At 50.3% G+C, this 25302-nt stretch overlaps 2 protein-coding genes and 1 long non-coding RNA gene across 17 annotated transcripts in view; 2 read left to right on the top strand and 1 right to left on the bottom strand.

Moving 5' to 3' along the window:
- Positions 1 to 15632, top strand: part of LGALS12 (galectin 12) — a 19958-nt gene extending 4326 nt beyond the window's left edge. For 2 of the 13 annotated variants that reach the window (XM_025445907.3, XM_025445911.3), the window contains exons 6-11: positions 324 to 350; positions 854 to 942; positions 3585 to 3670; positions 4215 to 4457; positions 8976 to 9120; positions 12355 to 15632. In XM_025445907.3, coding sequence (XP_025301692.3) covers positions 324 to 350; positions 854 to 942; positions 3585 to 3670; positions 4215 to 4457; positions 8976 to 9120; positions 12355 to 12496 — 732 coding nt within the window. In that variant the 3' untranslated portion in view covers positions 12497 to 15632. The other 11 variants (XM_025445909.3, XM_025445908.3, XM_035701747.2 and 8 more) reach the window with 9 other exon arrangements.
- Positions 8669 to 18458, bottom strand: LOC112659308 (uncharacterized). Of its 3 annotated transcripts, XR_004806740.2 has the most exons (4): positions 18055 to 18458; positions 15913 to 16065; positions 10043 to 10268; positions 8669 to 9625 (listed from the first exon to the last, which is right to left on the bottom strand). It is a non-coding gene; the product is annotated as an uncharacterized LOC112659308 (long non-coding RNA). The 3 variants fall into 3 exon arrangements; XR_007403531.1 differs by having other exon boundaries at positions 8669 to 10268; positions 15913 to 16078; XR_003136296.3 differs by having other exon boundaries at positions 8669 to 10268.
- On the top strand, positions 18410 to 25302 carry PLAAT4 (phospholipase A and acyltransferase 4). Its single transcript, XM_025445918.3, has 4 exons — positions 18410 to 18534; positions 21203 to 21311; positions 22093 to 22361; positions 23928 to 25302. The coding sequence occupies exons 1-4, from the start codon at positions 18526 to 18528 to the stop codon at positions 24024 to 24026; spliced, it is 486 nt and encodes a 161-aa protein (XP_025301703.1). The 5' UTR covers positions 18410 to 18525; the 3' UTR covers positions 24027 to 25302.

Here is a 25302-nt window from a genome sequence, read left to right as displayed (position 1 = left end):
GAGATCCCACTCGGCTGGGAACACTTCTCTTCTCACAACCCGGGGAAGCAGCTGGGGTGGGCTTGTCAGGAGGGAGGGGCAATGAGGCCCAAGGCCACATTCACAATGAGTGAATGACAGACCATCTGTCTAGCTCCTCCCCATTATTCCAGACCTGGGGTCCATCTGGATCCAAGAGGGACCCCCCTGGGGCTCTAATCAGTCGCCTGTATTGTCTGAGATTGACAACACCCAGGTACCCCCAGTTCTTAATAATAATGTTGAGAACTCTCTCACTGAGCAAGCACTGCATGGCTTCCATGTCCTGTTTCTCTCCTTGTTAGCCCTTCCTGCTGAAGAGCCCCAGCCTGGTGAGTGACCTCCCTTCTGGGTCTGGTGGTGGTGTCCTCCCGGGTGTTGTCCCACCCCTACCTGTTGGGAAATGCCCTCAGCGTCAAGCTGCCCCGTTCCTTTATAGAAACCTGCAGGCTGCATGGGTGGGTCAGGCAGCTTCAGGCTGAAGCTCTAGCTTCATCTTCCCTTTTTTCCACTTATTCTGCACACAATTATTTGCTACTCCTCTGTACCAGGCCTGGTGCCAGGCCCTGGGAGAGAGGGACCAGCTAGTCCCAGCCCTCCAGGTACTTGCAGGCTGGTGGGGAGGCAGATCAATGAGCAGGTGGTTCAGGATGCAGCAATGGGGGGGGGGACATGTCAGGGGCTCAGAGCCCCAAAAGGCCAGGGAGAGCTGAGGCCTGCAGTAGATGTTTAAGAAATGAGCAGAGCTGAATCTCCCGGCTGCAGGCCTAGAGGCAGCAGCCCTCCCCAAACTCCTGTGTGCCTCCCCACTCAGTCATCTCCTATCCTCCTACAGAAGGTGCCCTGCTCGTGTGCTCTTCCTCGGGGTCTCTGGCCTGGACAGGTCATCGTACTGCGGGCACTGGTCTTGTCAGAGCCAAAGGAGTAAGTATCCAGATGGAAGGGGGGGGGAAGCATCTCGGAGCTGAGCATGAGCACTACAAGCATTACCTTTTTCATCTCCAACGCCACTGCTCCTTTGTGGAGCTTGTGGTTGGGAAGGTGCTCAGTGCTTAGTCAGTGGCCAGTGCCCCCAGGGCCCCAACAGCCCCAATTCTGGGAGTATCTGCCCTGTCTGTACATCAGGCCAACCAGCCTCTCGTCGCAGGTACCAGCTGGGGCTCTGGGAAAGGTCCTTCAAAGGCCCAGAGAGAGAATTTGGCCTCCTGGGGTGACACAATGCAGTGGTTTAGGCGACACGGCCAGGCAGCCCCAGAGAGGAGGTCCCCATTCGGGTGTCTCGGTGTCAGGAGCCACTCAGGGACTACACTAATCTCTCCTACAGGGGGCGCTCCTGCTCCACTCCTCAAACCTGCGGGCTTCAAGCCACTTTTTCTTTTTCCTTCTTTTCTCCCTCCCTCCTCCTTCCTTCTTTCCCCCCTTCCTTTCCTTCTTGCTGGAATTCTGCTGGATTTCATGTCTTTTCTGGGCCGGATTACCTGGATTTGACTTCTGCTGAGGACACTTGCTACCCTTGTGTCCCTTCAAGGCAGTTCCTTTGCCTTTCTGTGCCTCAGTTTCCTTGTCTGTAGAAAGAGGTAATAATACTGCCAGCTTCAGGGGTGGTTCACATACTTAGAATTATGGCAGGTGCATAATAAGTGCTCTACAAGTGTGCTAGCGATCAAAACTACTTCCGTGGAGGGGCAGGAGAGAAAAGGAAAGGCCCTGTATCCTTTCTTTCTGTTTCAGTTTTGTTTTCCTAGAATCATGACCTTACTAAACTCTTGCCCTGCATGCTCTTGCACAAGCCTGTGAATTCTGGGGCAGGCATGCAGCACAGCCCCGGACAGCATGAACCTCCAGAGCCAGGCACGACAGGGCTGGATTCCTGCTTTTGCCTCTTATAAACCATGCGGTCTTGGGGAAGTCACTACCCCTCTTCTGAGCTTCCCCATCTGAATAAAAGGAGAAAGATCATCTCAGTCCTAGAGGGAAAATGGACAAGTTCCCAGTGATAGAGATACACCCTCCCCCACAGAAACTTGGAGACATGATACCACATTCATCTCCTCGCTCAAAGTCAAATGGTTATGGTTGGTCACACAGCAAGTAATTTAACTGCTCTGTCTCAAGAGCCATGAATTCACAAGCCCTCTGAGGCCAGACAGATCACATAAATAGTGAAGCCCTGGGTTGGGAAGGTAAAGTGGAAAGAGTATTTCCATAGAGCCAGATCTTCTGATTATTTTAAAAAGAGGAGCACAAAGCCATCTTTCATATAAACTTCCTCAGTTTTGAAACATGGTCTTACCTGGATGTTGAAGAACACTATGGACCAGCCAGGACATTTCTACAGATCACTCCCACCAGGAGCCACCAACATCAGGACTTAGCACAGTGCCTGGCATTCAGCAAGCCCACAATAAATGCTGTCACCATTGTTTTCTGGAAGCAACTGTGGCTTGAAATGGGCAAAGGGAGTAGGAATTGGAGGGCATGGAATTCACCACTGTCTGGGGTGTCCTCCTAGAATAGATCCAACAGGAGTCCCTGAAAGGCTGGCCCAAGGCTCACCTTTTCCTGGCTTCACCCCGCCCTGTGCCCCATCTGGTCTCCCCACTATCAACCACTTCCTGCCCAGGCGTCACTCACCAGTAGCTTCAGGAGTGTGATTTCTAAGGTGCCTTTGGAAGTCCCAGAACAGGAAACAGGATGTGGCTGCCAAATGAGGGGCAGGGGCCAGGCAGCAGAAAGGCCCCCAAATCTGGGTCCTATATTGTTCCCAGCCCAACCCAAAGCCCCACAGCTAATACTAGTGACAGGGCCAGCTAGGTGACTTCTTGTCCTTGTCAGTTATATGGGCTGCTGAACTCAAGCCACTGGATTTCCGGGAGGACTCCGTAAAACACCCACTATGTGCCGGGCACTTGGTAGACTTCATGTACATGACCTCTTTTGTTCCTACCAATGAGAGGTATTGTATTATACAGTAAGATTTGTTAAACAATAGGTGTGATTTGAGTGCTTATTACACCAGGTGCTGTTCTAGCACTTTACACATGTTAACTCAGCCAACACAACTCATGAGGCAGGTATGGTACTCCTCTCCCCATACTACAGATCAGGACACTGAGGCACAGAGCCATGAAGTGACGTCCCCAAGCTCACAGGACTAGAAAGCAGTAGAGCAGGGTTGAAGCCAGATAGACTAGCTCTAACCCCCACAGTATACCTGGCCTATAGCACCCAATAAATGTTAGCTACTACTTATATAATTCTCCCCATCCCAAGGAGGGGAAAACGAGGCTCAGGCAAGGTAATTTGCTCTCCCAGGGTCCTCTAACTGGTGGGTGGCAATGTGGGGACTCTGTCAGGTGTGCCTGGGACTCGCTCAGGTGTTCCCACCCCTCTGAGCTGCTGAATCTTCCAGCTGCACTCCCACATCTGTCTTGGTGCTCAAGATCCAGCAGCCACAGCTTGGAGAAGTCAGGGAGCCCCTTCTCTGGCCCCTTCTCGTAGCTTCACACTGAGCCTGAGTGATGAGGCTGCGCACGTGCCTGTGACGCTTAGGGCTTCCTTCGCAGACAGAACTCTGGCCTGGATCTCGCCCTGGGGATGCAAGAAGCTTATCTCAGCCCCCTTCATCTTCTACCCACAGCGATTCTTCGAGGTCAGTCAGAGCCAAGTAGCCTCATCCTTCCCCAGTGGGCACAGAGCAGCATTCCCCTGGGGAGCAGGGGGACATCCTGGGGCAGGGGGAGGAGGACTGTGGGGCTGGGAAGCCAGAGCCTGCCAGGAGGAAGAAACATCCACCCCATGGCTCTCAACCTTCCATGTGGGTGCCAGCAATCCCACTTCCAAAACATGGATTTAATTAATCAGAGCAGCCCCTGGCATTAGTGTTATTTAAGATAAAAACAAAACAAAACCAGTGCCCCACGCCCATGACTCCATTGTGCAGCCAGAGTTGAGAACCAGTGCTGGAGAGAATGCAACGGGCACAGATGGTGAAACCGAGGCCCAGGGCTGGGATCACGGTGGTCTGATGACAAGCTGCCCACCGCCCCCCCGCCCCGCATCCTGTTCTTTCCCACCCTGGGTGCCCTGTGGTTTGGGTCTTTGTGACCTCTGAGGGGAGGGCTTACTGGGTGGGGTGTCAGGCAGCTGGTGGAGGGTCTGTCTGGAAGCCTGCAGGCCCCTGCTGCCCTTTCCAGGTGCTGCTCCTATGCCAGGAGGGAGGCCTGAAGCTGGCGCTCAATGGGCAGGGCCTGGGAGCCATCAGTCTGCACCAGCAGGCCCTAGAGCAGCTGCGGGAGCTCCGGATCAGTGGCAGCGTCCAGCTCTACTGTGTCCACTACTGACAAGTGAGCCAGGGACTCCGCCAGGGAAGAGAAGGGCCAGCCGGTGCCTAGCACCCCATAGGTGGCTCAGCTCTCCTCCCTTCAAAAAGATTAGAGGTATGCCTGTCACCACCACCTGAGTCAGCAGGGGCTTTGGGCCCCACAGCAGAGGGAAGGAACCTGTGTGAAAAGGCTCCACCCACCAGGAGCCTGGGACCTGGCTCCATCCTCCTTTAGGGCCTACACAGGGGGCAGGTGTAACAGCCTAGCAAGGACACTCAAAGGTACAGTGGCTTCGGGGCGCCTGGGTGGCTCAGCCAGTTAAGCGTCCAACTCTTGGTTTCAGCTCAGGTGGTGATCTCAGGGTCATGAGATGGAGCCCCATGTTGGGCTCCGTGCTCAGCGGGGAGTCTGAGATTCCCTCTCTCCCTCTCCCTCTGCCCCTCCCCTGCTTTTGAGCACACCCTTCTCTCTCTCTCAAAATAAAATCTTTTTTTTTTAAAAAGTACAGTGGCTTAAAGAATTGAGACATGCATTTTCTTCTCATCTAACAGTTCTGGAGAAAATGGTCCTGGTCTGTGGAGCAGCCCCATGGACCTTTGGGAGGGTCCCAGCCATGGCGCCCCATTTCTGGGGCATCATCATCATGTGGGTGGCTGGGTCTCAGATACCACCACCCTAGGTTTCAGTCACTGAGAAAGTAACTAGAAAATGTATACAAGGCCCACCTGCTTTCAGAAGCCCCAGCCTGGGATTGGCATGGCCTGTGTACACTCGCATGTCCTCCATAAGCAGTGGGTCACAGGCCACTCTGGGTGCAAGGAAGGCTGGAAGTGTGCTCCAGTGGGATGGCCAAGTGCCGGGCCATGGTTCCACCACTGTGATTCCTGGTATGTGCAGGTAGATTTTGTGTTTTCCACGTCCTGTGCTATTTTTTCCCTATATTTTCAGCTTTCTTGCTTGCTACTGGATTGCTGAAATCTTTAATCACCCTCCCCACCTTTTTTTTCTTATAGTGGCTTGGAAGTTATAAGCTGCATTTTATACTGCTAGTGGTTTTCCTCACTTTTTATTATTAACAATAAAATTGACTTTTGGAGATGGGTAAAATTCTGAGTTTTAATATATACGTGGATTTGTGTAACCATCACCACCACAATCAGGATGTATAACAGCCCCATCACTCCAAAAAACTCTCTTGTATCACTGCTTTGTAACTATACCTTCTCCACCCCACCCCTAACCCCAGCAACCAGAGGATCTGTTTTCCACTCTGACATTTTGATTTTCAAAATGTCATAAATGGAATCATAATATCTGACCTATTTAATCCAGTTTCTTTCATTCTGCATTATCCTTATTTAAAAAAAAAAAAAAAAGATTAGAGGTGCCTGAATGGCTCAGTTAAGCATCTGCCTTTGGCTCCAGACATGATTTCAGGGTCCTGAGATGGAGCCCTGCATCGAGCTCTCTGCTCAGCGGGGAGTCTGCTTCTCCCTCTCCCTCCCCACCACTAGTGCTGTCGCTCTTTCTCAAATAAATTAAAAGAAAAGATTAATTTATTTATTTGAGAGAGAGAGTGCATGAGCAAGGGTGAGCGGAGGGTAGGCAGAGGGAGGGGAGGGGAGCAGACCCCCTGCCGAGTGGGGAGCCCAATGTGGGATGTGGGGCTGGATCTCATGACCCCATGATCAAGATCATGACCTAAGCCAAAACCAAGGATTGAACCACCCAGGTGCCCCTGCATTAACCCTTTTGAGGTTAATCTAAATTGAGATTAATCTTGCTGTATGTATTAGGGACCCATTTCTGTTTATTTACTCAGCAGTATTCCATTGTACCACAATTTGCTTATCTATTGATCCATCGAAGAACATGTGGGGTGGTTTTCAGATTTTGGCAATCATGAATAAAGCTACTAAAAATATTTGCATGCAAGTCTTTGATGAATATAACCTTTAATTTCTCTAGGGTAAACACCTGGTAGTAGAATTTCTGGACCATATGATAAATGCATGTTTGATTTCATAAGAAACTGCCAAACTAGTTTTCAAAGAGTGACTGTACCATTCTGCATTCCCACCAGCAATGTGGGAGATTTCCAGGTGTTCTGCTTCTCTGTACTTGTTGCTGTCAGTATTTTTTATTTTAGCCATCCTCACTGGTGTGTAGGGGTATCTTGTTGTGGGGTTTTGTTTTGTTTTGTTGCCACTGGCTGCTTGGAGTTTATTTTCCACTTGGTGCAAGGCACACAGTTTCAGGGTGTCGGGAAGGCTTGCGTGTGGCTTGGACAGTAAAGCGTGGGATTCTCTCGACTTCCTTTTTTGGTGTTTTGCTATTTTGATACAAAAGAACCCAACAGCTTCTGCACGCTGCAGCCTGCCTAGTCTATAGGAAAGGGAGGGGAGGGGAGGGGAGGGAGGGGGATGAGCCGGGCCCCCCCTACGAGCCAGGCGCCTCGGAAGCTTGGTGCTGGCGCTCAGGACGGGGCCGGGTCGCCTTGGCCAGGCTGGCGCCCGGGCTGCTTCCTCACGGCTTTTTTTTAAATGTCTCCCCACCTCGGCTTTTCATTCTCTAATAAGCAGCTCCTTCCACAGAGCGGGAGTCTAGCTTTGGTTCTGATTCATCAATTTTTTCTCGTATGGATTGTCCTTTTAACGTCATGTCTAAGAATTCTTTGCCAAATGAAGATTTATCCTTTGTTTTCTTCTAAAAGTTTTATACTTTTGCTAAATAATAAAATTGAACTAAGGAAATCTGGAGATCAAACTGGCTTTATTAAACTATTCATGAGCAGGTATTAAGCCCCAGCTTGGGAACTTAGTCTAAGTGACACCATTTTGGGCCTGTGGTCTTTTTTTAGCAACTATGATCTTTTTTTTTTTAGCAAACCCAACTTAAATAAAAAGACTAGTCTGGAGAGGGGCCTGGCTGGCTCAGTCAGAAGAGCATATAACTCTTGATGTTGGGGTCATGAGTTCAAACCCCATATGTAGAGATTACGTAAATAAATAGAAACTAAAAATAAAAATGTAGAAAGTAAGAACATGATGATCACTCAGAGCTAGTTCAATTAATTTATGAAATGATTAGAGAAAGAATCTTGCTTTCATTACTTAAATATTAACAACGCTCTGTTAAAAGTAGAGTTTAAACTGAAATAGCAAAGCAATCTCCTGGACCAAGAAACAAACACTTTCAAAGTAAGATCAGCTACTTCCACCCGCAGCCACTTCCTGACCACACATTCTAGACATCTGGGGAGTTCTTAAAACATGCTCTTTCCTGGTCACCACCCCAGAGTGATGAAATCAGAGTATCTGGGGGTGGGGCCTGTGCCTCAGAATATTTTAAGAGCTCCCAGGAGATTCTGACATGCAGCCAGAATTGAGACTATTTCAGGCCTTGAAGACTGGAAATTTCCAGACCCTTTTACATATGAAATTGCTGCAGGAAAGAAGATGCTTCATGTGAGGCCAGCACAGCCCTTGGTAGGGACTAGCCACCAGACAGCTGAGAGCCAGGCTTGAGAAATGGGATCCAGGCTATGGGAGGATAGGGTAGAGGGGAAGATAAAGTAGCAATGCCAGAGAACGTGGGGACACCCCAAATTAGGGAGCCAAGATCCTAAAACATGGCGCGAGCAAGAGGGAGACTGGACAATGTGCCAGACTCAAGGTGACGGGATCTATGCTGATGAGCCTCAGGTGGACCCCGTGACCTCTCTGAGCCTCAGCTCCCGTGTAGAATGGGGATGGTAAGCCATTGCTCTGATCACCCCACCGGGCTGTGAGGCTCAAATGTGAGCAGTCCTCTCTGTTTTCCAGCACTTTTCCATGCAGTTCATTCCAGTAAAAACCCCGCGAGGTAGATGGGGTAAGGAGGAAAGCCAGGCAAACTAGCAAAGTAGCTTGTCAGAAGTCACAGAGCTGGGCTGGGAGTGCCAGAGTCGGAACCAGCTCTTCCTGTCTCCTGGTCGGTACCGTTCTCAGGGCTCTCCAACAGTGATCCTCCTGAACACAGCTCCCAAGGCAAAAAAACCTGAGTTCAAATCCTGCTACCTCCACGAGCTTGGATGTCATGGCTTTGAGCAAATCCAGTGTGTTCCCATGGAGAGATATGGGCAATCATATCAACCCAGCGGGATGGTGGTGAATTTATGAGTCAAAATTACTTAAAATGCCTTGAACTGAGTTGGAACTCAATAAATGGTGGCTCTTTCAGGAAATGTGAGAAATAATAGGCTGCCCCCTCTCCCACGTTGCCAGTGCACCCCCCACCCCGCCCCCCACCCCGCCCCAAGCATGAGCACAAGGCATCTCACCTGCGGGGACCGGAGACCGTATCTCAGATGCATAACAAAGTGCTCACCAATGCTTTCCAGCCAGGTGGACTCCCTGCATTCAACAATCTGCTCCACAGAACTGATGACCTCGTCCACACGCCGGGGCTGTTAAGCTGGTTGCTTTAGGATGTGAAGAACTTACTGGGAATCATAGACAGGCACACTCTCAACTCTGGGTGGGGGAGGTTCGGGGTGCAGCACAGGAAAGGGCTGGAAAGGAGGGCAGGTTGCTCCACGCTGCCTGATCAGCATTCTGCACTGTCACCTGCGCTGTTACACTGTCGCCGCAGGTAGGATCCAACATCGTGGAGTGTCCTGCTCTGTTCATTCGATGATTCAGAAAGAGGCAGCTTTTCCTAAGGAGCTTCTCCAGGCCAGGCGCCGCGTGGTTCTTCTGTGTGTCTTCTCATTGCACTTCTTCCCTATCCCAAAGGGGTAAGTATTCCCCTCCCCCTTGAGGAAACTGTCTCTCAAGCCTCAGGAAGATGGAGCAGCACCCCCAAGGTCTCTGCTCCGAGGCTGCAGAGCCAGGAGGAAGAAGCAGGGCTCACAGATTAGGAAGGGCCCGCTTTCTCCGTGCAGCCAGGCAGACACTGTACAGGCCATTTCGTAAATAAGTTCTGTTTGGGACACCCAAAAAATGCAGTTCGATTGATGTACAACAAATCACATACTGTAGAGAATAAAGGGTCCAGAGTCTTTTATTTCCAAAGAATTCAAGGTGCTCAATAGGAAGGAACAAAGTATTACAAGTCAGTATGCGCGAACACATTCATGCTTCTAAACCCAAGGGATGGGAACACCTGGAAGGCTCAGTGGATGAGCATCTGCCTTCAGCTCAGGGTGTGGTCCCGGGTCCTGGGATCGAGTCCCACGTCGGGCTCCCTGCAGGGAGCCTGCTTCTCCCTCTGCCTGTGTCTCTGCCTTTCTCTCTCTGTCCCTTATGAATAAATGAAATCTTTTAAAAAAAATAAATCCAAGGGATGCTCTTTAAACAGAAAATCTTTCCCAGCCTGCAGGGGCCATATTCCCGTCTCCCACATAGATGGCCCTGTGGTCGTAGCCACTCTGAAAAATCTCAACCAGCTTTCCAGGTCTGCCGTTTGGGAGACCAGGGAGATGCAAACACTTGTCGCAAGAGGAATGCCCAGCCCCGCCATCCCTGTCACAGGATTCCCTTTGTGCAGATGCCAGACACTGGATTCTGGGAAAAATGACCTGCACTCCCATCCCTGAGTCGTGGAAGAGGAGAGAGGGTCCTACGAGAACACATTCATTCAGATGTGTGTTCACATGCCCATGCCTGTATGGCCGTGTTTCTGTACATATGTGGTCATGACACCACATGTCCCAGCACCTTTCTGATGTGTCCTAGCACCCCCGGCCAAGGCAATATTGGGAAGTCCATGTCGAGTCTCTTCCCTCCTTGCAGACGGATCAGCACCCCTCTGCTCATCATCTCCGGTGTCCGAATGCCTTTCTCTCTTGACTGATGTCCTGAGCCAGGGAGCAGGATCTGGTGGGTCACACAGCCGTAGGGGGTAAAGTGGACATCTGCCAGCCAGTCCTCCCAACCACACATCCTGAGGAAGAAGCATCATCAGCCCTTGTTCAGAGGCAGGAACCCAGGCTCCCAGACTGTGATTTGCCCCTCTCTGAGTCCCCAGGTCCCTGGGGTGTCCACCTCCCTCTGCACAAATCATGTCATGCTGGGACTTCCCCTGTGTCTGTTAAAAGGCTGAGCTGGGTCTCCCACTATTGCCCCAGGGCCCTGACTTCCACACCCCGTTTCTTGTCACTATTCCACCCAGGACACCCCAGCTGCAAGAATGAATACCTTTTCTATTCCTCCTCCTTCTATGTTCCTGAGCTGAGAAGAGCATTCCGCATCCCAACCCCTCATTCCTGGTACCCAACCCCAATGAGAGCCATCCTAAGTCCACTATCTCTCTCACACACTCACTTCCCTACACCCTACACCCCCGCAACCTGTGTCCGTTCACCAAGTCCAGTAAACGATAACTCTAAAAGTTTCCCTGAACTTGCCTTCTCGTCCATCTCCCATCCTCTGACTTGGTTCAGGGCATCCCCGTTCCTGCCTTCATGATGCCCATGGCCTCTTCACCAGCACCCCTGCCTCCTGTCCCTTCTCCCCCACATCTGGTCTCCCCAGGACCCACTGTGGTTTTCCCACAGAGCACATCTGGCCTCAGGGCATGGGGCCTGCTCTGTGGGCCACTCACCCTCCCTGCCCTCTGCTCCACAGGCTGCCAGGCTTGCCCTTCTCACCACACAGCTGGCTCCTGCCTCTGCTCCCCTGCACACCTGGCTGTCTCTGCCCCCAGTCCCCTTCCCCACCCGCTCCCTTCCTCTTCTCACCCACACCAGAAAGTCCTCTCTGAGAAGCTGCCATCAGGCCCAGCCTGGCTCAGCTGCCCTCTCTGGGTCCCCAGGTCCTGGGGCAGCCACCCCCTCTGCACAGACCATGTTGTGCCGGGACTTCCCCTGCCTGCCTGCACCTCTTCTGGGTTTGGAGCTCCAGTGGGGCGGGATCCTGTGTGGTGCCCCTTGCCTCCTTCCTCTCTGGGAACCAGTGAGGGCCTGGCCTAGAATGGGGGCCAAGGGAATCTCCATGGAAGAGAGGCTGGAGGACCAGCAGGGCTGGGACCCAGGGCCAGGGCCTCCCCTCTCTCAGCCAGGGCACGGCAGGCCCAGAGATGGCAAACACAGGGGTCTATTCACTTTGTCCCTCAACACAGAAGGCCACAGCCAGGGCACTTCAATAGGAGCCAAAATCTGAGCATGTTTCCTATCTGGATGAGAAAGCAGCCAGCTGCCTTGCAGAGCTAGGCCAGATGGCCTTTCATTTTACAGATTATAAGACAAGCCTTCTAGGAATTAGTCCATTTCCTGGAATAATGTACAAAGCCAGCTTGCTCCTTTGAGAGGCACACCACTGACCTGAAACTGAACCTGCCGGGAACTTCAATGACCAAATAGGGGGCTGCTGGGACTGGGTATTTCCCTTCCTGGGCAAGAATAGTCTGGAACCGGAATGGAAAGACTATAGGAGGACGGGGAGGGCCAGAGGTGTTGTTGGGGGAGTGAGAAGCTCCAAGCCCGGGCCAGGAGCAGAGGCGGACAGGGTGGGGATTAGGTCGCCTCCCGGAACCCGAAGACTTCCCCCCATAGACGCTCACTGAGTGTGAGCAAGGCCCAGACAGACACAGCTTCTACAACAAGGACTCAGTTCCCTTTGCATGTCACTCCCCATGCCTCCCCCTCCCAACACGACAGGCATGCAGTCAGTCCCTGTGGACACAGACAGGGGATAGCCACCTGACAAAGACCTCATCTCCCACCCACCCTCCCGGGGAAAGAAGGCTTTCATATAATAATAGGATTTTCACACAGGTTTTCAAAATAGCAGCTGGTGCCCATTCTTCCCAAGACCAGCAAAGCAGACTGAGGGCACCAACCCACTGTAGATTTTCCCTTCTAAGCGAGAGGACTTGGGTAGACTTCATGAAGCGGAGGCTGAGAGAGTCTGGCACCTGCTGGCTTCCTGCCTGACCCTCTAGATGAACTCCAAGAATCTCACTTTGGATTTCATTCTGCCATGCTCAGAGTCGATTACTCACTAACCAAGCGTTGAACACAACCCTGCAGCCCAAGCAGCCGCCGTGATGTACAATCACATGGGGACCCCTCACGCACAGAAGCAGAAGAGAAAGAAGCCCCTGGGCAGCCATCCGTGACCCGAAGGAGGGCTACTTTTGAAGCCAGCACAGCATCCCTGACTCCCACCTGAGGATTTCCTCCGCTTTGCAGTGCTAACAGACAACCCAGAGAACCCAGGGCCTTAGCATAGCAAACACTTGGTTCCGCCCATAACCTGAGGTCTGTGGGGGTCAGCTGAGATTCTTCTGGGCTCCACTGAGTCTGGCTTGTCAAGTTCAGGCGCCACCACCTGGGTTTTATTCTGGTAAGCCTGCTGAGGGAGCGGCCTCTAGCTGGGACACGTCTTCGTCTTCCTCGTGGCAAAAGGCACCAAAGCTAAAGAAACGGAGCCTAACTACGCACTCTGGTTTAAAACGTCTGTTCAGGTGAGGAAACTGACTTGGGTGCTCCTTTGGCCCCTTCGGCCAAAGCAGATCGCATGACCAGGCCTGAAGTCAGTGAGGAGCGTGGACAAGTCACACAGCAATGGCAGGGAGGTATCATCCATTACTGTGAGGGAGCAAAATGGGGGAAAAAAGAATCCAACCTCCCTCAAGGATATTCTTTCCATGGCCATTCAGAAACTGAACTTTCAAGAAGTACTTGGCTACAAAGGACTGGAGAGTGACAGGTGAAAGGCACTGTGTCCACAGCAAAAGCACCAGTAGGATCTAGGTTAGGTTCTTTGGAACCCAAAGTACGTACTGCATTCACTGGAACATCTTTAGGTAAAAGTAACAAAACTAAACTACAGTGGATTCGACAGTGAGGAAATATATCTCACCATCATTTGCTTATCAAGAAATCAAGTGATGGCCGTCCCAGGACTTATCAGAGGGCCCATGGTGGCATCAAATTTTGTTATTCAGATTTCAATCTTGTTTTTCAAATTTCAATCCTTTTAAAATCTACCTTTGTATGGAATGTTCCAATGTGTCCATAGGTTTATCTCTGAATTCTCTATTTTGATCCATTATTTTAGTTTTGAGCTAATATCACCTCTATTATTTCGTGGTATATCTTATAGCTTTCCTCTTCCTAGTCATCACTTTTACCTTGGGTATCTGTAAACCTTGATTTTCCTGTATAAAAGGTACAATGGCTTTATCCAGTCTCTCAGATACAATCTAGTTTGGGTTTGGTTGTTACTACATCGAATTTCTTAAATATCAGATAAACACTAACCAAGGCCAAAAGCATTAATAACAATACCTCAGGATGTTTTATGATCGTAAAAGTCTACTTTGGTATCCCCTTTTTACCATCTAGGTTCCCAATTCCTGTGTAACCGATCTGTGTACTAAATCCTACTGTTTCAAATACCAACATCTTTTGTGAGTGGCCAGTGACAGGCAGAGCAGATTCTGCATTATGAGCAAGGAACACAGGACACATTTTCATTTCCCACATGGAGCACCCAGGGCTATGTCAGAAGATAACGGTTCTATCAGATCTCTGGAATTCGGCTCCGCTTGGATATCAGTTATAGGAAAAACAGAGATAAATCTGAGCAGCCTGGGGCAGTTCTCTACCTCATTGGACAGGACAGAAAAAGCCCTCCTCACAGATGAGGCCCCTTCCCCACTGTCCCTGTCTGTCAGTGGCTGCTAAGGACTGACAATACCAAGACTGGAAAAGATCCCAGTGGGGACACAGGCAAGGGTTTATCCAGGATGTGTGATGCATTGTGTCCCCGGAGTGAGCATGTGTCTAGAGGGTGTGTTTGGCTTACCCTTGTGTTTTCTGTAAACGTGTTTCTGAGTGGAGTACATGTCTCCCTGTACAGATGTGTGTGCTTTACACATACACACACACACACACACACAATGCAAATCAGCTGATATAGAATAAGTTCGATCTGGAATGAATAAAGGTCTCTAGCATTTTATTTCCACAAGGACAAGCTAATTGCTCTCATTAGAACATAATACAGATGTTTGTTTCCATTCTAAATTCATGGCTGGTGTTTAAATAGAAAAATGTGTCCCTGCCTGGAGAAGCTACACCAATGACAGTCCTCTAGTGATCATAGCCAGGGTAATAAATCGCAATCAAGTCTCCAGGCTTTGGGCTGTCTTGGATAAACAGACCAGGGGATAAAGAACAAGGAAGATATATAGACTAAGCCGCAACTTCCCCAAACGGGCTCTGGTATTCCTGGGGTGAACACAGGCAGGGCCAATGGCATAGTTTAAGAGGAGACTGGAGCCCAGGGAAATGCCCTCTGAGAGATGCAGAGTAGAAGGGTTTGCCCAGGTATATGTGTGTGTACCGTGTGTGTACTCAGTTGACTATGCGTGCGGGGGAGGTCTGCTCTCTTTCCGTGCATAGGCGTGGGCAAGCACGTTCAATGAGTCAGTGCATTAGGCATAACCCAGCAGAATTAAGAATTAGCTATTTCCCCTTCCTTCTTTTCAGACTGACCCTCAGGGCCCTAACATGGTCCCCCTGCTCACTGTGTCCCTGGCCACATGACAAGGATTTCCTTCCTCAGATTCCTCTCCAGTCTCAGGACACTCATCACTAGGAGCTGACACTCTGAAAGATTAATGGTACCAGAAAAAGCCTCTCTTCCTCATCCATTAGGTAACTGCAAATCCCAGAACATATTTGGCAGTGGGGAAACGGGTACAGGTTGGAGGGAACCCTGAATTCCCAGAGGAAAATCCTGACGATGGGGTGTATTACACTGTTCCAGAGAGGAGTGATCAATGTTCTCCTCAGGATATTTTTGGCTCCAAGATACAAGATTAAATGAAAAGTTCCTTAAAGGACCCAATTTTGCTTTCTACATACCATTATCTATTAAAGGAATCAGGCTCCTTAGAAAAATAACTGATTTCCAGCATAAGGGACAGGAAAGTAGAAACTGAATGTGGATTATTTTGCTCTGCCAGAATGTAAATGTTATAGGTTGAATCTGTCCCCACAGAATTCATGTGTTGTAGCCCAACCTCTAGCACCGCACAATATATTTGGAGATAGGGTATTTAAGGGGTAATTAAATTAAAATGAGATCATATGTGTGAGTCCTAACCCAACTGGTGTCCTTATAAGAAGAGATTAGGACATAGACACACACAGAGGGGAGATCATATGAAGACTCGGGAAGAAAGCAGCCACCTACAAGCCAAGGGCAGAAGCCTCAGAAGAAACAGACCCTGCTGGCACCTGGACTTGAACCTCTCGCCCCCAGAATCATGAGAAAATAAAATATTCTTACTTAAGCCAGCTAGTCTGTGTTATTTGCCGCGGCAGGCCTAGCAAACTCTATGTTCAAAATATATCAAGAATCAAATCACTTCTTGCTACTTGGTTGTCCGAAATACAACCAGCTGCTCTTGGTTGCTCCCACTTGTACTCCAAAGCCATTCTCAATACAGGAATTAGAGGTAGTCTAGGAATCAGCACAAGTCATGTCACTGTCATGCTCCACCCCCCAGTGGATTCCACTTAATTCAGAACAAAAATCAACACCCTACGCCATGTAGATAGGGCTCGGGTTACTCTTGGCTGTTTTCTCCTGCGACTCAATTCCCAGATCCAGAAACCTTGGCAGACATGTGCAGCCACAGGGCCTTTGCAATGGCTGCTCCGTTCACTTCCTGCCTCCTTGATTGCGTTGGTCAAAAGTCACTTGTCCAGTGAAGCTGTTCCTTCCTACATAGGAGACCTAAAATTAAAATTGCACCTCCCATCATCTCTATCCCCTTTCTATTCTCCATTTTTCTCAGCATTTGACCATCTAACATAATATCTACCTTATGATACTTCTGTCCATCTCTCCAACAAGAAAGTATGATCCACAGTGGCATAGATTTTTATCAGTGTTGTTCACTGATGGATGTCTGACTTCCTACTGCAGTGCTTGGCACGTGGTAGGACCTCAGTGGGTACCTGGTGGCTACAGGTTTAAGATGAGGTTGCACCATGTGCTGAGCATCGCACGAGTAAGTTATCTCAGTGTTAGACTTCAAGATGACCGCTTGCCCTTGCTCCCTGAGAGAGCAGCCCCAACCTCAACGACCAGCACCACCTCCCTTTTCCCCCAGATGCCTTCCCTCACCTACTCTCCAGTTGTCATGGGAGGTTATGTTCTGATGTCTTACCACCTCGAATGGGAAAGGCCCTAGCAGTATCCATGGCAAAATGAGGTATATATGTCCTTCTCAACTAAGGAGAAAGGGCCTGGGATTGAAAGAAGACATACATGTCACAGGAAGATAAAAAAGTAAATGTTGGGGCACCTGGGTGACTCAGTGGTTGAGCATCTGCTTTTAGCTCAGGGCATGATCCCGGGATCCTAGGATCGAATGCCCCCTTGGGGTGTCCACAGGGAGCCTGCCTCTCCCTCTGCCTATGTCTCTGCCTTTGTGTGTGTGTGTGTGTGTGTGTGTGTGTGTGTGTCTCATAAATGAATATATAAAATCTTAAAAGAAAAGAAAAAGTAAATATCTGGTAAACAAATTTCCTGGACTACCTATTGACAGTGGTACATAAAGGACTTTGATCCCACAGACCTTAACTGGGTTCCTCCCTATTTACCATAACTAGTTCATAATACAGTGTGGTTATGTAGGTGGTAGTTATCTTCCTAGAGCAGAACTCCTAATCAATTCTTTTAGGCATTTGTGAGAGAAGTAAAGAACCAAGGGAGACGGCCTCCAGGGGCTGTAAAGCTCTAGTAGGACTAGCTCCATCTTGATTTAATTTTGCCCTGAATATTTCTCCCTCCCTTGTCATTCCACAGTAGACCTGTTTGAACGCTGTAAGCCTGTTGGGGAACTAGCTGACCTTATAGGTTTTGTTTTTTTTAAATTTTTAAATTTCATTTTTAAAAAAGATTTTATTTATTTATTCATGAGAAGAGACACAGAGAAACATAGGCAGAGGGAGCAGCAGTCTCCCTGTGTGGTGCCCTGTGCAGGACTCGATCCCAGGACCCAAGGATCACGACCTGAGCCAAAGGCAGGCACTCAACCACTGAGCCACCCAGGTGGCCCTGTCCTTAGGTTTCATAGGAATCCTCAATTAAGGCAGAACACATTGCACAAACAAACTAATGATCATGTTCTTGCACATCACCCCATAAGCACATGATAAGCTAGTAATCAATTCTGCTTAAAATTTCTCAGGAGGGCAGCCCCAGTGGCTCAGCGGTTTAGTGCCACCTTCAGTCCAGAGCGTAATCCTAAAGATCCGGGATCGAGTCCCATGTCGGGCTCCCTGCATGGAGCCTGCTCCTCCCTCTCCTTGGCGTCTCTGGCTGTCTGTGTGTGTGTGTGTGTGTGTCTCTCATTAATAAATAAAATCTTTAAAAAAAAATCTCTCAGGAAACTTGAAGAACCTGACGCTCGATCACTGAAGACATGTGGTGGATTACTCTAGCCCTCGTGGCACTGTAGCTGGTTTCTTTTTTCATTCCTGTTCCCCTTTAAAAGCCCTTCCTGCAGGGAGATGGGACAGTGGTGTTTTAGGACATGAGTCCACCGTCTTCTCAGTGAGCGGGCTTTCTCGAATAAAATCGCTTTCCTTGTCCCAACTCTTTGTCTCCCTCATCATATTGGCCTGTCGTGCAACGAGCGGGTGGGACCCAGGTTCAATCACAAGCCACAGCAATTCTATGTTTTGAGGTAGGTAATCACAGACCTTCCATTTAGAGTGACTGTTCAGTCTCCCTTTAAAAACTGTTTCTCGGGATCCCTGGGTGGCTCATCGGTTTAGTGCCTGCTTTTGGGCCAGGGCGTGATCCTGGAGTCCTGGAATCGGGTCCCACGTCGGGCTCCCTGCATGGAGCCTGCTTCTCCCTCTGCCTGTGTCTCTGCCTCTCTCTCTGTCTCTCATGAGTAAATAAATAAAAAATCTTTAAAAACAAACAAACAAACAAAACTGTTTCTGTGGTGCCTGGGTGGCTCAGTTGGTTAAGCATCTGAGTGTTGGCCTCAGATCAGGTCTTGGTCTCAGGATCCTGAGTTTGAGCCTGGTGCTGGGCTCCACCCTGGGCCTAATGCTTACTTTACTAAGAAAAGTAGCTTTACATAGCATCGAAAAGGAAAGTGAAAGCAAAACTTTCAACTTCAATAAAAGTTGGTGCACAAGCAGCACACAGCAGACAGCACCATGACTGAGGTAAGTGTCCCTGACTTTCTACCTAGGGCTCTCCAGGGGTGGGGGGGCCCCTTCCTATAAAGGCCTCAGTCTGGGTTCCTGGCCTTGGGCACAGTTAACTCCAAAGTTTGGAAAAGCTTCAGAAGGAGGTTCTGGAAGACTCTTTGTAGTTTAAAAGTCCCTCTTTAAAAGCCCCTGCTGGGCTGTGAGGGCTTTGGGTCCAGGGAGCCTCCTCGCTCCATCTGGCTCAGCCGGGGCCCAAGGGCCTCCGGGGGTAGGAGCTGTGGTGGCAGGGGGCTCTGTCTCCTGAGCTGGGAAGCATCTGGGGCGTGGGTGAAGGGCGGGGGGTCCCAGGACTTGGGAGGTGAGTGGATCCCCGCTGGGCCTGGCTCCCTGGCTCCAGATGGACTTCGGCGCCTGCTCAGCTCTGTCCTCCTCTCCCTCTTGCTCCATGGCACTTGGCCTGCCCTGTGAAGTTGGCTTGAATTTCAGCTTTCTGACGCGGACTCCCTTCCTGACCTCTATGGTGTCCAGATTCCCACACAGCCCAGGCAGGCCTAGGCAGGGCTCGGTGGCGGGCGTACAGCTGAAGGGGAACAAGTAGAATTCAGGCAATTCAGGGCAATGAGATCATTCCAGAAGGAGCGGCCTTTGTTGCCTGGGCAACCATCTCCTTATCCAGGCACGGCCCAAGTTCACATTGGATCTGCTGGCAGCTCCTATGCGCGTGGTGTCTGGGCTTGACCTTATCACAGGTGGAATCCAGAGTGCAAAACCCCCTTTTGATTCCAGCGTGGAGGCCACCCTTGGACCAGCCGTGCCCTGGCTGAGAGAGGGGAGGCCCTGGCCCTGGGTCCCAGCCCTGCTGGTCCTCCAGCCTCTCTTCCATGGAGATTCCCTTGGCCCCCATTCTAGCCCAGGCCCTCACTGGTTCCCAGAGAGGAAGGAGGCAAGGGGCACCACACAGGATCCCGCCCCACTGGAGCTCCAAACCCAGAAGAGGTGCAGGCAGGCAGGGAAAGTCCCGGCACAACATGATCTGTGCAGAGGGGGTGGCTGCCCCAGGACCTGGGGACCCAGAGAGGGCAGCTGAGCCAGGCGGGCCTGATGGCAGCTTCTCAGAGAGGACTTTCTGGTGTGGATGAGAAGAGGAAGGGAGCGGGTGGGGAAGGGGACTGGGGGCAGAGACAGCCAGGTGTGCAGGGGAGCAGAGGCAGGAGCCAGCTGTGTGGTGAGAAGGGCAAGCCTGGCAGCCTGTGGAGCAGAGGGCAGGGAGGGTGAGGAGGGCCTGTGAGTGGCCCACAGAGCAGGCCCCATGCCCTGAGGCCAGATGTGCTCTGTGGGAAAGCCACGGTGGGTCCTGGGGAGACCAGATGTGGGGGAGAAGGGACAGGAGGCCAGGATAGGAGTGGGGCCTGTGGTCAAGAGGCCTTAGGGTCAGGACACCTTGCTGGCTAAGTCAGAAAAACATGTGACCCTTGATCTCAGGGTCATGAGTTCAAGCCTCACATTGGGTATGGAGATTACTAGAATAAAGTAAAAAAAAAAAAAAAAAACACAGGAAAAAGAGGGTGAGGGTCTCAGAGACAGGGTTGGGGGCTGCCCTGAAACGAATCACAGTGTGAGAGATGTTTGAGGAGGAGAATTAAGGAGAAACTCCTGGATTCTACATTGGTGGATGGATATTGGCACAAAGAAGAGGGCCGGGGTACACAGGCCCCAGGTCTCCCATGAGGTGGCCTGCAATCAGAGATAGAGGGTTGTGGGCTGAGAGCTGGCTCAGAAAGGGAAGAAATTGAAACATTCTCAAAGCAGAAGCCATGGCAGCCTGGGGGGGAGGGCACAAGCCCTCCATGTGCGTGCTGTGACCGTCCCCATGGGTCCAGATGCTAGCTGGCCCCACAGAGTCTCAGGTTTCCTTAGGATGCTGTCAGCTCCTGCCTCTCAGGTTGCCATCTCCGAGGGTGGGTGTCTTGAGGCTGGCGGGGACAGAGTCCAGGGAGGAACAGGTGCCTGTGTGGCCATGGACAACCAGGGCCAAGAGGTGGGATGAGGACCTGAATGTCAGTCTGAGAAGAGGAGAGAAGGTGGTGACTCCCCTGCCCGACTGCTGACGATGGGTTCGGGGCTCCCAATCTCAGTGAAGGGGTTTTCATGCAGGGAGTCACGTCAACACTCTCAGGAGCAGCCGTGCAATGAACCTGAACGTGCACATTCACATCCTCCTCGGTGTGCCTATGAGTATCCACAACACGCACACACACACACACACAGACACACACACACACAATATGCAACACACACAGATATGCATGTAATCAGAACACAACACACATAGAACACACATGCACAACACGTACATATATATTCATGTGTGCTACTGCACTGCAGCCCATACCACATGTACACAAGCACATACATACATGATAATGTGGGCACACTGAACAAATCCCCACTCTCCTATTCCACAAGGTCCTTTTATCCAGACTTCAGCCCCCAGTTTGGGGAAGCTCTAAAAGTGACAGAAGGCTGAGGACCTCACAGAGGCCAGGAGTTCCCTCCCACTCCAGGCTCTCATCAGGTGATGAACATCAGCAAGGGGGTCCCCAGGCCAAGCTGCAGGGTCCCAGGAGGGCTCTCAACTGTTACCTAGAGGCTTCCTACACCATCTTGGGTTTTTCTGTTGCAGTTTCATCAAGAACCCAGGCCTGGAGACCTGATTGAGATTTTCCGCATTGGCTATGAGCACTGGGCCATCTATGTGGGAGGCGGTTATGTGATCCATCTGACTCCCCCAAGTAAGAGCTGTTGGAAATATAATTTTTCAAAATATTTGTTACCAGATTGAGAATAATTGGAGGAAAGAGCTGAGCAAGGGAAACCAGAGTTGGTTTCTCCCTGAGCAATGCTTGAGCAGATCCTATATCCATATCCCACTGCGTAATTGAGTGGGATCCCATAGATCCAGGGGCAGGGAAGTCAAACAGAATGCCCATTCCACGGACAGGAAGGGAATGAGAAGCCTTTGATTGCTGGGATCCAGCTCATGGGTCACTGGAGGTCACATCTTCAAGATGAAACCCCCAACACCCATATTTTGATTACCCAAATGGACATAATATGTACCTCGAAAGTTAAAAGGTGATGAAGTAATACATGGAAAGTAGCAGTGTGTGAAACACAGTCAATAGTAAAATAAATTTGTTCTCTTCGCGAAATGTATAAGCGCACAAAAATGAACAAATAGTAAATGTTTGACTATCACTGGTCATAATGGCAAAAATTTTAAAGACCTAAGTGTTCAATAATAGGGCTTGGTCAAATAAACGATCTATATTCATGTGACGAAATTACAATGACATTGCCATAAGCAATCATGACATTCACTGACTTGAAAAAGTATTCACAGCTTGTTAAATAAAGATCTAGGAATCCTCCAATCACCTATGTGAAAAGACAAACAGTGACACTCCAGCAGTGTCCTCCTTGCTCCTCTTTTTCATCCTGCCTCTCTTCTCTCCCTGTCTCACCTTCCCCTGCAACCCACCCCCATGACCATGACCATATCTCTGACTCCAGGTGAGTACCCTGGGGCCGGCTCCAGCAGCGTCTTCTCTGTGCTGAGCAACAGAGCCGTGGTGAGACGGGACCGCCTGGAGGATGTGGTGGGGAACTGCCGCTATAGGGTCAACAATCACTTGGACCACAAATACACACCAAGGCCTGTGAATGAGATCATCTACTCTGCAAAGCAGAAGATTGGTCAGGAGATGCCATACAGTCTTCTGAGCAGAAACTGTGAGCATTTTGTCACCAACCTGAGATATGGTGAACCCCACAGCAGGCAGGTAAGGCCCTCTGAGGTGATCCCTCTCCCTCCTGAATGTCTCCTGGGGTGTCTAAGCTGGGCAGCGAAAGGGGAGAATCATTATGACCCACATGCTGGAATCAAGATGTCTGAGCTCAAATCTTCAATCAGATTTTGATCCACTGGGGGTCGTTGGACAGGTCACTCCCTCCCTGGGCCTCAGTTTCCCCACGTGTAGGAGGAGGAGTTGAATGGAGGACCTCGGGAGGCCTGCCAGTCTGACCTTCTAGGATCCTGCAGCTTGAATACCCACCCTAAAGGCAGCTCCTAATGCTCCCAAAGCGTGTTGGGAAAAGTCAGGGCCAAGCCAACCGCATAACAGGTCTCCTAAGGCCCCAGAGAGCCCTCAGCCAAGGGATGCTCAAGGTCATGAGCCTGTGTAAGAGCTCAAGGATATATTTATGGAAGATCTGGGGCTCAGCTCCACTCCCACCTCTTCAGTCTTCCATGTGTTGTCCCCAAAATGCACAGCTAGTTATTGGCAGAGGCAGGATTCCAACCCCAGCTGTCCTTCTCTAGAGTCTGCTCCTTACCGCTGTACAGCAGCAGGCCTAATAATTTAAAGTATCGCATCACTACTGCTCCTAGTTGGGCCATTTATTTAAGAACTCATAAAGAGCACCTCTGTGCTTGGCAGAGCTGGGTGCGGGGGATGCAGTGAGGAACAAGACAAGTGACACAGGTGAGGTCCTTGCTCTTCCCGGAGTCACAGTAGTGACCTAGTTTGGGAGCAGTTCCTGGGCCACCTCACACTTGCTTCAAGGGCTCCCCAATGGCCAGACAAGATGTCAGCCATCCGGGCTTCATCTCCTCGTCCATTCCACTACTATCCCCAGGGACTTGTGTTCTTTAAATACTTGCAGGGCTCCAGGCCCGGGTGATTGGGTGGACAGAGGCTTCTGGATGAGATGAGGGTGAGGATGGGAGGACCAGGCTTGCGGAGGGAAACCAAGAATTTGGAGGTAGTTGGTGATGGGTGGCCTTTAGACCTCCAGGTGACGATGGTGAGTAGCAGTTGGACCTAGGAGTCTGGAGTTGAGAGAGGAGCTGGGGCTGGAGGTAGACGTTTCCATGCTGCGGTTCACAGTGCATAGTGAAGTCAAAGTATGCTCCCTTGGCCATGGTGTCCAGAGGTCTCTCCTCAGCTTCTGCCAATCCCCCTCCCTCCCTGGGGGTGTAGCCCAGACAGCAGAGCAGTTCCCAGGTTCAGGAGAGAGCTCTGTTCTCCTAGGAAACCAAGCACAAACCCTCTTCCTTCCCCAGTCTGAGTCAGGAACTAATGAGGTCACCCAGCAAACTCACACAAAAGGATCCCATCAGCCCAGACAAGCCCACCACTAAGAGGTCTTCACCACTAAGAGAATATAGGTCTCCCTGGAAATGGGGCCACGAGGACTCAGCAAGTATCTTCCCTGGGAGAGAACTCTGGGCTGGCAGCTCAGGGGGAAGGAGAATCGGGTGTGGCCTCCAGGCCCTTGGAAGAGAGGGAGAATCTGCCTGTACTTGCTGTGTGTGTGAATGCTGACCGTGGGTTACTCACTTTCAGGTGACAAATGTCCTGATTGGAGGAGGGGCAACCCTGGGAATTGGCTTCATTGCTGTTCTTGGATACTCTCTTTTAAAGCGGCGATCCCAAAACCAGTGACAGCCTGAAGGAGCCACAAATCCTGCATCTGGGCACATCAATGGAGACACCTCACGGCTCTTCTGTCTGCTGGACCCTTGCCCTCAGGCAACCTTGGTTCTGTTTCTCCCCTTCCCTCACTCACTGGCTGAAGGATGGGCTAATTGTATCAAAACCAAAGAATCAATCAGTAAGTGTATCTTAAGAAAGGAATTCCAGGGATCCCTGGGTGGCGCAGCGGTTTGGCGCCTGCCTTTGGCCCAGGGCGCGATCCTGGAGACCCGGGATCGAATCCCACATCGGGCTCCCGGTGCATGGAGCCTGCTTCTCCCTCTGTCTGTGTCTCTGCCTCTCTCTCTCTCTGCGACTATCATAAATAAATAAAAATTAAAAAAAAAAAAGAAAGAAAGGAATTCCATTATATTTTTATAGATTATGAGCAAACAAGGAAGAAAGGAACATTAATTCGGCACCTGTTGGGTTCTCTCAGCAATTTCTAGCTGAGTGACCTTGGGAAGAGCTCTTGACTCTCAGAGCTTGGGTCCCACCTTCTGTGGGATTGGGGTAATGATCCATTTTTCAGTGATGTCATCACTGAGGATTCAGTACGGTCATGTGGAGAGGACACTCCGTGATGTCTGGTGCCTAGCTGGTATCTGATGGGTTGTCTACATCTGTCCACCTAGACTAGCCATTGCTGTCTAGGTAAATTCCTTTTACTATTGGGGTGCCTAAAAACCAAACTCAACAACTGAATTTTGTCCCTCTGTAGCCACAACACCTGGTGCTTGAACCCCTGACCCCACATGTACATTTCCCAACATCTTCCCAAGGACCCCCTTCACTCAGTCCTCCTTTTAGCTTTCTTTGTCAACTCCAAGTCTGGTCCTCATCCTCTGTGAGTACCAGATGGAAATATATTGACTTTCCATGCCTAAATTGCATGGCTTGAAGTTCCCCCTAGTTTGCTGAAAATTAACCACCTCAATTTTGGGGCAGTGAAATTACTCTGTATGAGACTATAATGATGCATAGGCCCCATCACACATTTGTCCAGACCCACAGAATGTACAATGCTGAGAGTGGACCCAAACAGAAACTGTGAACTTTGGGGGATAATGACATGTCCACGTGGGGTCATCAGTTGTAACAACAGTGGATGTTCCGCTGAGGGATGTAGGTAGTGGGGGAGGCTGTGCATGGAGTGAGCACAGGGTGTCCAGGAACTCTCTGTACCTTCTTCTCAACTCTGCTGTGAAGCTACAATGGCTCAAAAAAATAAAGTTTTTAAAACCAA

This window comes from Canis lupus, chromosome 18 (genome assembly GCF_003254725.2).
Source record: "Canis lupus dingo isolate Sandy chromosome 18, ASM325472v2, whole genome shotgun sequence".
NCBI lineage: Eukaryota > Metazoa > Chordata > Mammalia > Carnivora > Canidae > Canis > Canis lupus.
The sequence above is the reverse complement of the archived record's forward strand: the minus strand, read 5'-3'. Positions and strand labels throughout refer to the sequence as shown.